We start from the raw sequence: 10,302 nt of genomic DNA, 5'->3' as shown, positions 1-10,302 counted from the left end.
GTTTAAGCTTACTCTATGCAATGATACGTCCACAGATGCCGTTTAAATTAACGACTAATTTAAAAATAAAAACAAGATTGCTTTTTTTTAATTTTTGCGATCACCTTACTGAGAATGCAAAATTACGAGCAGCACTTGAACGCAATTTAATTCAATTGCGCAGTTCAGGGACCGCTATCTGCGTGTTGTCAGCATAGACTGTAGGTTGTCAGTCTGTGGTCGTATCTCTCATCAAATTGTGCGAAAGAGGTAAGTGTTGTAGAAGTTGTATACAGAGGCGAACTGGTGTAGGGATTAAGTAGTCATTAATAATAAATGAGCAGGAGACACTCTTATCAGGGGTTAGGGTTATATCAGGAAGGGTTTCTCAGGATAACTTCGCCATCCTCGGAAATAAATGTTTTTTTACTTCGGATATAAGACAATTTAGCCTTAGTAAATTGAGTTTAGGCTATTGGTTATTAAACTGTCCTAAATTTAAAACTTTTTTTAGTTAAAGTTGGTGAGCGACTGTTATTTCATTTTTAAAGAGGCGTTTACGTGGTATCTGAAATATCGTAAATGTGAGTTGGCATGTTTAGCCGAAATGGTTGCCAACTTCCCTTTAAGCCGGTTACCGTTTTTCGAGGAAACACTTGCTACCTTACACACTTATTATTCTTCTTTGTTCTTCAGCCTGGTAGCTATTTTAATCTTGCGTTATATGTTACACGGCAGGCTACTTGTTTGGTCCGGGATGTTTACGTTGTCCCGTTTTTCCCTTTCTGCCGGCATGCCGTGAATGTAGCATACCGCTGACGCAAGAGGGATTTAGGGCACAATGTTAGGCCTAATGGATACAGGTGCCAGGTCAGCTGCCACCTCCCTAATTCTACTCTTGATTCAGTGATGAGAGATTCATGTGTAACAACAATAGAGGTTTCCCCTAACTTCTGTATGCGTTTTAGTTCGTCAAAAAAAGTTTTAGCTTGGTTCGTATACGCCTTTAACTCTTCTCTCTGCTCAGATGTCTGCTGCTCCGAGTCTGCGTTTGCTCTACTGCTACTCGAATCCAGGTACTCCTGAAGCAGATATCACACAATACTATCTGTATGCACAAAAGGAGTATTTGTTAATTCATATTTGAATGTATTTTCAGGAACTTTTGGATATGGTCCTGGCGTCATAAGGTCTTTCAGTATCAGTGTGCAGAAACATGGCTACAGTAAGTTTTGCTTTTAAACTATTCAGTGATGTTCATATGAGGCATCCTCAGTAGATTGACCACATGTTTGACATTGTCTAACTATTGACTCCTCTCTTATGCTCCCCTTGCAGAGTATGTAAATGCCCTGGAGGTGCCAACAGATATGAAATCCATCACTGACAGGGCTGCAACAACCCTCCTCTGGACTGAACTCTTTAGAGGTCACACATCACATACATACATATGATAAAGTTTGTGTTGTTGTGAACAAATTTGGTGAAAAGAAAGAAGAAGGCAACTTATTTACCACACAAACAAGTGTCATCGGTGTCTGATATATCTCCCTCCTTAGAACTCCAAAAAATAATAAAACATAAACATTTGTCAAATTGTTGCAGTGGGCAACAGGTTCCTTTTGATATGAGTACTCAATAGTACGCCAGATAAGCTGAAAATAGTTGTCCTGACTTAGTTTAATATTATGAGAGGGAGGAAATCACAAAGCATCAGACTAACACTTTATACTGTAGCCCTTTTTGTAAAGAGAGAGAAGATTCAAATCTCATAGTGATCAGGTAGCAGCAGCACAATACAAACATGCATTTAATATCCTTATTTTTCCATTTTAAATAATACTCCAGTATTCCCTCCAAAAAAGTCAAAAGTCTATGCTCTATGCACAACTTCATGACACAAGTGACTCCCTTTTTTTTAAAGTTACCAAATATATCTATGAGCTGTAAAATGAGCATGCAACTTTGTAATGTTATGAATTGTTGAAACACTGTATTTGTGGTGTCTTATCAACCTATGAGGGTTGGGCATAACCCCTAAATAAAATACAATCAATCAATCAATCAATCAATCAATCAATCAATCAATCAATCAACCTGTTTTTGAGATTTAGTCTTGATTGTAAATATGAAAGCTTAAGGCTGTGTCTCAGACAGTGTAGAGAAGGAAGTGCATCAAAAGTCTACTCATTGCATTGTTGTTTTTGTTCCTTTACAATTAATGACAATAAAAATGTGCCAAATATTTTCAGGATGGCAGATTTTCTCAGACCTAACGCTCAAATGCTGTTATAATGTTGTACTGTCAAAGTAGGGAATCTAACATTCCGTTAAGTGTTCTTACTATTTTGGCATGTTCAGGAAGACAATCAGAATCAGAATCAGAATCGGGTTTTATTGCCAAGTACATTTACACATACAAGGAATTTGACTTGGTGTATTGGTGCTAAACAGTTAACAAGGAAATAAAGCAGAACTAGCAACAACTTAAATAATACAGTATAAGAAGCTATTACAATATATAAAATAGAATTTAAAGATGTTAAATATAAAATATAAAAAATAAAAAACACAAAATGTACAAACGGTGCAATGTAGGAGCTGTGCAGTGAACTACGAGAAAGAATCTTACAGTGTATGTAACCTACTCACAGAGTGCGTAAGGAAAATAAATGTAAAGTCCAGTGGGTGTTAATGTAACGAATAAAGAACAGTTTCAGCATTCACATTACTTTGATGTTTTACTGACTGTAGGGCTGATGAGACTCTGGGTTATGTGGGAGGAGGGGGGAGGGCAGGGACATTGTTCATTAGGCTGACAGCAGAGGGGAAGAAACTGTTTTTGTGGCAAACATGGAACGCTGGGCTATGTTAAAACATATTTGATAACTCGTTAGCCGCTGTTAGACATCATCTCATGTAACCACTTCCATGCTAATTTAAGCATTTAATCATGTTACAGGTTACAATAGGAAAGGCGTAAATTCCTGTATGTTGAATAACACAGGTGTTGTCTTTAAAGTGAGTCTTAACATATTGGGCTCTGCGACCACACCTCTCTGCAGGTTTGGGGATGACATTGAGCTACCTGTTCCGTGAACCTGCCACCATCAACTACCCGTTTGAGAAGGGTCCTCTGTCTCCTCGCTTCCGTGGAGAGCATGCCCTCCGTCGTTACCCTAACGGAGAGGAGCGCTGCATTGCTTGTAAGCTGTGTGAGGCCATTTGCCCCGCTCAGGTAAACAAAAACTGTATTTTTTTCAATAAAGATGGAGCCATTGTTTGTGGTAATCAGATAGACTCCTTGTACTATTATTTGAGTGCTATCCCTTTAAAATCATAGCGTCTCTTTCCTTGTTTCTTCTTTACAGATACAGTTCAGACGTTATCGTTATTCAAACGGATACATGGTAATATAAAGAAGTTGTGTCTGTCCTCTGACTTTGTTTTTGTCTCCTCTACACCAGGCCATTACAATTGAAGCTGAGACTCGTGCTGATGGCAGCAGGAGAACTACACGCTATGACATCGATATGACCAAATGTATTTACTGTGGCTTTTGCCAGGAGGCCTGTCCTGTTGATGCCATTGTTCAGGTAAAAATGTGATAATTCTAAATACTCAATGGAGCTGAAAAATATGTAAATTAAGAAGAGTCAGCTTGTGTTTCTTTTAATTTCATAGGAAATACAAACGGTTGATCATACAGATTGCTCTCCTCAATTTTTAAGTTTTCAAAGGGGAAATTGTCATTTTGAGACTTGTAAATTATGGCATTATGCATTTTGCTTGCTATCAAAACTGAACATTTTATATCATCTATGAGGATTTAGATGCTAAATTTGTATTTTTCCCGAATCCCTCCCTCAGGGTCCAAACTTTGAGTTTTCCACAGAGACTCACGAGGAGCTGCTGTACAACAAAGAGAAGTTGCTCAACAATGGAGACAGTTGGGAGGCTGAGATAGCAGCCAACATACAGGCAGACTACCTGTACAGATAGAGTCACTATTTTATGTTTACACTGCCACCAAAGATGTGTCGTACATAAATATATATATTATCACGCTGCTATCATTAAAGAGATTATTTGTAGCTTTAAGGATGTTCAAGAGACTTGCTTATAAAAAGTAAAGCACCTTGAAGCCTCAGATTCTGTTGTCAAACTTATTAATCAACGCACAATTCTAACTTCTTCTGGAGTCAAAATAAATGATGTTGACCTTAAAGTCTGTTAACCCATGAAGCAAATGCACTGTATGTTGTGGTGTATTTTCAGCTGCACTTTAAAAGCCTGTAATGCCTCAATATAGCAATTAGGCAATCAATGAATATTCACATGTAATGTTGCAAAGGCTTCTAAAATACTATAATAAATGATGTTCTCAAACCTTCAAAGTTCAATCTTGTTGCGTTGCTTGTGAAGTTTAAAATGTTGTAAACAAGTTGCTTAATTCAAGAATTTTTCCAAAAATTGAGAATTCAGCTTCTAACACATTTATGAAGCCAAACTGATGATTTTCTTGTGTGTGTTTATTTTTACAGTCTATGGTTTAAACTCAATATGGCCTCTGATGATTTATGTATTTGTCCAAAAAATAATCTGCATATTTTGTCTGTGATAAATAATCCCCATAATGACTCATTTTTCTGAGATACATTGTAAGGGCGGGAAAGGTAGTGCATTTGCTCTATTTTAATACATCGTACAAATACAGTGATGGTATAAAATTATACTTGAGACTGTGTAATAATGGACATTTTGTGTTTCTAATAGTGTTTTTTGTGTTATGCACACATGCTGAATCATGTCCTATGCAGGCCTAAGTGAATGCAATGACATAAATTGCATTTTTACCGCTGCGGTGATCACGTGATAAGGGCGGAAACTGACTCATAGGCCACGCTGAATCTCCCGCGAACGCAGCCATTTACTTCTTTCCTCTCGTCGCAGCAACACCGGTGAGTCTCTTTATTATTCTCTCTCAGCGGGTCATCCTTTTTTTTTTTTAATATATATATATAAGTTCTTGGTTTTCGGGGGCAATCCGTGAAAATAAGACGCAGCATTGATGTGTGCTTAAACTACGTGCGGTGGTTGAAGAGTAACAAACGAGCAGGTTGAACAACTTGGATCAGGCCTGTGATTTCTCTGACCAGCTAGTTTAGCCGCTAGCTCTGCGAGGAGAGTTGCGTCCATGCCGCGTTAGCTAACAGGTTAGCAAGCACGGCTCTCCCTCTTCCACTGCTTTGTTCTCGTGAATAGCTGTTATTTTTTACTCATGCGAGGAACGAGTTGTTGTTTTTTTTTTTTAAATGTGAAACCATGTGAAGTCGACTTGATTCCTTAAGAAGCAGTTTTGGTTTAACTGCATCACGGAACACATTTAGATGTTCTTGTTTGTTGCAGGAGAAGAAGAAAAAGTGCGGTCGCTCGGCGTATGGCGCACTTACGTTACTTACGTTAATGGCTCGCAAACTAGCTAGCAGTCGTTTGCTCAGGAATACGAGTTTTAAACTACACGCTTATCAATAAACGACGATCTCATCGTTAGGTGGGCCACATACAGTGTGACTAAGACGTGCAGGGGACAACGCACTAACTGTAGCGCCAAGGGTTTAGAACGCTCGCTTTGGTCGAAAATTCTAGAATGTGGATTCTAGAACGTGGATTCTAGAATCCGGATATCGTAGTTGATCTGTTTTCTACTGAACCTTTCCGGTGATTCAAAGTCAGGGTTTTTTTTTTTTTGGTTGATCTGTTGTCTTGTAGTGGCTGAATGCTTTGTGTAGCTATGCTAACCATTCTGTCTCGTTCGTTTCAACGCAGGTGAATCATGACTGAACAAGCGTGGGTGGCACAGTTCAAGGTATGTGGTTAATGTGTGTGTTTTAAATAAATTAAGAAATGTGTCGTCATAGTAACCGCGGAGTCTAGATTGTTGTATTCCTGACGCTAAATCGCGCTGACGGTTGGTGTGTTGTTGAACCAGTATCAACCAGTTCAAACTAACGCGTGTTTCCTACAGCTGGTGTTAGTTGGAGATGGAGGCACCGGGAAGACGACTTTTGTGAAGAGGCACATCACAGGAGAGTTTGAGAAGAAATATGTTGGTGAGTATCTCTTTAGAGATGACTGACTCATAGGTATGATTATATAATTAAGTAGATCTACCATAATCACATGTTAAATTGTACATGAATGAGCAGTGCCAGAGCTGAGTAAACTTGCCTGTCCATCTTTGTTTATTGGTAATGATGCATTCATCACATCACCATCAAGCCCTCAATTTTTAACATGTAACAAGTAAAAAAAATTACTATTAATTACTAAAAGGCCAAACTAGGGTTTATACTTTTTTAGAAGTTAATGATAAGTTATATATTTTTTTTTATTTACCTATTTTTTTTAAATCTTGTTTTGAGATGCGTATTCCCCACCCCCCCCCCCCCCACTCAAATGTCAGTTTCTTCCACCTAAAGAAAATCCAGTAATAGTTTGGTATAAACTAAATGCTGCATTTACTTTTTGTGTTTGAGGTTTTGTTTATCCACCAGGATGTATTTGTTGCACTAAACTGTTGCCCTTCAACAAGATCATTTAAAAAGGAAAAACAAAGGCGGTAACCCATTGTAATAAATGCAATGGGATTTTATTTTAAACTATCTGCAATATCTTCTTTCTTTAAACATCTATGGCCCTTGACCTTTGTTCCTATCAATAAATCATTTTCGTATCTCCAGCTCTTATACAAATTGTCTTTGTCTGTACTTTCAGCTACTCTTGGTGTAGAGGTGCACCCGTTGATTTTCCATACCAACAGAGGAGCGGTCAAGTACAATGTTTGGGACACAGCCGGACAGGAGAAGTTTGGAGGGCTGAGAGATGGCTACTACATTCAAGGTGCAATTCAAAATAATGAACATGCTATTCTTTTTTTTTTTTTTTAAACCTTAAGTCTGATTGCATGCTATAAACATTTTTAATCTTCTACCTTTCTTATCTTTTACCTTAAGTGTTAAATCTTTACTCCTGCCCCTACAGCTCAGTGTGCTATCATCATGTTTGACGTCACCTCAAGAGTTACCTATAAGAACGTACCCAACTGGCATCGTGACCTGGTCCGTGTCTGTGAGAACATTCCCATTGTCCTTTGCGGAAACAAAGTTGACATCAAAGACAGAAAAGTCAAAGCCAAGAGCATTGTGTTCCACCGCAAAAAGAACCTGCAGGTAACAACTGCTCTGTTTCCAAGTTATAGAAAGCATTGTTTTAAGTCTGAATCTCTAATTCCTGTTTTACTGCGCTCTCTCCAGTACTATGACATTTCTGCAAAGAGTAACTACAACTTCGAGAAGCCTTTCCTGTGGCTAGCAAGGAAGTTGGTTGGCGATCCTAATCTGGAGTTTGTGGCTATGCCTGCACTTGCTCCCCCAGAGGTCCAAATGGACCCCGTCCTTGCGGCAAGATATGAGGAAGAACTTCAAGTGAGTATGACAATGAAGGTGTCATTTTTTTTTTTAGTTATCGGGGTATCAATTTGCATTGGGACAGACATGATCCTTTTTTTTTTTGTTCTTATAGGTTGCATCACAAACCGCACTCCCTGATGAAGAAGATGACCTTTAACCTGTTACTTGCATTGTCCCTCTAAACCTTGGACAGGAAGCTGTTGGAATTTTTCCCCCTTACTGTAAAATCCCTTTTCAGATTTTTTATTTGACATTTTTTTCTGTTTTAAAGCTAAGAAAAACTTGGTGAAATGGTTGTTGTTCTAATTTCACTGTTAAAGACGCACCCACCCTAGTGTTGTCGTTGGCACGGCAGTGTGCTACTCTTCATCGTCAAGCAACCACCACTGCACTTACCCAGCTCACATAATGCTGTTGTATGGTGTAATGGAGGCACTAAGTGAAGAAAACTTTGAATAAAAACATTCTCAATTTAAAATGTCTGTTTTTTTTATGCTTTAAAAAATCCTTTGGGGCCTGTGGCTTGTTTCCTGCATGTTGTGCCCCCCTCTGTCTTTCTACCCGATTTCTGACAATCCTCCTAAAAAATAAATCCACTGACTGATGTCGGTTGGTAAATACTTTCAATAGGCCTTTTCCTGTGGATTACAGTACATACCCTGAAATCAGGGCCTCTGGTCCTGTGTCTTTGTTAACTTTTGTTTATGTGTAGGACTATCTATCTGTGCCAGTAACAGATATATCTCAATTGCTGTCTTCTATGCTCAAATGGGGCCTTGTTTTATATTGAGCAGGCCAAAAACCAAAAATGCTTCATCACCAAACGACACTAATTTGCACACTTTGTGAACTGTAATAAAATGAGTGTGTAGTTTGCCTTGCACCATTGTTCTTGGTAGATGGCAGAGACGGATACAACTAAAGTATCAACACATGGAAAAATCAAACTTCTAACCCTTGAACTCGTATTAGTTTTTTCTGTAACATGTTCATCTTGCTGTTTACCACCAGATGTCAGCCATGTTCTTCTATTCTAATCGCTTTAGACTTTGCCAACAACATTACATAACAGTTTAACGCTCCACATTCCTTGTGACGTGTTTCTACTAGTTCGTAAACTTATGGTTAGCAGTTTTAACAAGGGGATATCCATTGCAGATATTTAAGTTCTTCCAAGTTGAAATGAGCATGATAAATATCTGAAGTAATTCATATTCATATGTTTCTTCCTATTAGGCCTACTCATATTTCTACAATATAAATGCTAGTCATGGCCAATTTAAATGTGCAAAATGAAAACAAACAAAAAAATCCAGATCTCTATAATATCATATTGAATATATAAAATGACATGGTGACTAGTCAAAACGTGTTAATGGGTATCAATATATTGCATTATGACCAGGGCAAGTTCAATTTTAGATATCTAGCTCTACAATTAGAATTATCACTTGAAACGATCTGATTGGGGCTAAATACTGTATAATTTTAGCTTTGTAATAGCTCATTGACTATCTGTAATTATATTTAAGGTATCAATTAAACATTTTTCCTTGTTAAAATTATTAATAATTGGTAATCAGAGATATCTTGAAAAATATTTTTAGAAAATTACATTCATGGTATCTAAAACGTCATTAGTCCAAGTCAATATTCAATTAAAGATATCTGTAAGTCCCTATAAAGAACAAGTAGCCAATTTGACAGGCATGTGCATTGGGGTTTCAATTTCAGATATCCACAAAGGCATTCTTTCTATCCAGAATGAACATTGTCAAATATCTGCTTTAGAACAGGAAAATCTTCAATTTCAGACATCTACAATCCAATTGTTACTAGTCATCCTTTAATTCTATTCTAAATTAGGAAGAGAAAAAAAGGCCATCCATACATAATGAAGCCAAATTTAGAAAATACAAAATACATGGTGACTAGCTGTGACACTTACCTATCAGGCAAAGGACATTTTCCATGTCTAAAATAGGATTCATGACTTAAAAACTTCAATTTCAGATATCCAAAAAAGTATTGTAAATACAGTATATGTGGATATCTGTTTTATTTACATGATATAGATCATTTAATATTAACTATTATAGGCTATTTTAGATATGCATGAGCATATTTTTCCTGGTTAAAATTACATTTTTACCCATCAGAATGGAATTTGGAAATATGTGGAGTCACTAAAGTCCCCATGGCAAGCTGTTTTAACATTTGAAGTAAACACCTACCTATTACTAATACTATTTCAGATATCAATATTAGCATTTCTCAAATTCTCAATAGTAAAAAGTGTACTTGTGATGTCACTTTTGCAAATAATTGTGCATGGGTATTTTTATTTCAAATGTCCAATTGTTAATAGTATTTTTTAAATGACTGTTAATAGTAAGGCCTACATATGTTATTTAGGATATTCAAAATAACATTAAGGATATCAGTAATGATTTGTCCTTTTGGATATCGAAATCTGAAATTATGACTGCTTACAATTGGGCTGCAGATATCTGAAATGAGTACTGATGTTTCACTTTGTAGGGCTAACTGCCTCTGTTTAAAATCAAGAGTTGAAAACACATAAAGAGAAGATAGTTTAAGATACTAATATGGATCCCCAGGTCATTCTTTCAGCTACAGTGTATGATTATTGGCCCCACATTGATGTACTTTTGTCTCTTGCTCTTCCGGTGCATTGGCAGGTCACTCTCAAAGTTGCTTGATTCAGTTTCGTATTCAAATAGTTGTTATTCCTACAAACACCTGAATGCATCACTGGTGCAGGTGGCACAGGCGTGGCTTCATCTCAATGGAGAAGGGCTTTTTCTGCGCATGCGTGAGGCAGAAAAGT

At 37.3% G+C, this 10,302-nt stretch overlaps 2 protein-coding genes across 2 annotated transcripts; both read left to right on the top strand.

The window, feature by feature from the left end:
* The first annotated feature begins 114 nt into the window (after positions 1-114).
* ndufs8b (NADH:ubiquinone oxidoreductase core subunit S8b) lies at positions 115-4,382 on the top strand. Its single transcript, XM_061048019.1, has 7 exons — positions 115-249; positions 1,007-1,055; positions 1,139-1,204; positions 1,318-1,407; positions 3,045-3,217; positions 3,447-3,575; positions 3,850-4,382. Exons 2-7 carry the CDS (start codon positions 1,007-1,009, stop codon positions 3,979-3,981), a joined length of 639 nt encoding a protein of 212 aa, XP_060904002.1. The 5' UTR covers positions 115-249; the 3' UTR covers positions 3,982-4,382.
* Positions 4,383-4,841: 459 nt separating this feature from the next.
* Positions 4,842-7,929, top strand: ran (RAN, member RAS oncogene family). The gene is made up of 7 exons (XM_061048005.1): positions 4,842-4,940; positions 5,809-5,848; positions 6,008-6,092; positions 6,757-6,882; positions 7,024-7,211; positions 7,296-7,466; positions 7,564-7,929. The coding sequence occupies exons 2-7, from the start codon at positions 5,816-5,818 to the stop codon at positions 7,606-7,608; spliced, it is 648 nt and encodes a 215-aa protein (XP_060903988.1). The 5' UTR covers positions 4,842-4,940; positions 5,809-5,815; the 3' UTR covers positions 7,609-7,929.
* The last annotated feature ends 2,373 nt before the right edge of the window (positions 7,930-10,302 follow it).

The sequence above is a fragment of the Labrus mixtus genome, chromosome 10 (assembly GCF_963584025.1).
Source record: "Labrus mixtus chromosome 10, fLabMix1.1, whole genome shotgun sequence".
In the NCBI taxonomy this organism is placed as follows: Eukaryota; Metazoa; Chordata; class Actinopteri; order Labriformes; family Labridae; genus Labrus; species Labrus mixtus.
The sequence above is the reverse complement of the archived record's forward strand: the minus strand, read 5'-3'. Positions and strand labels throughout refer to the sequence as shown.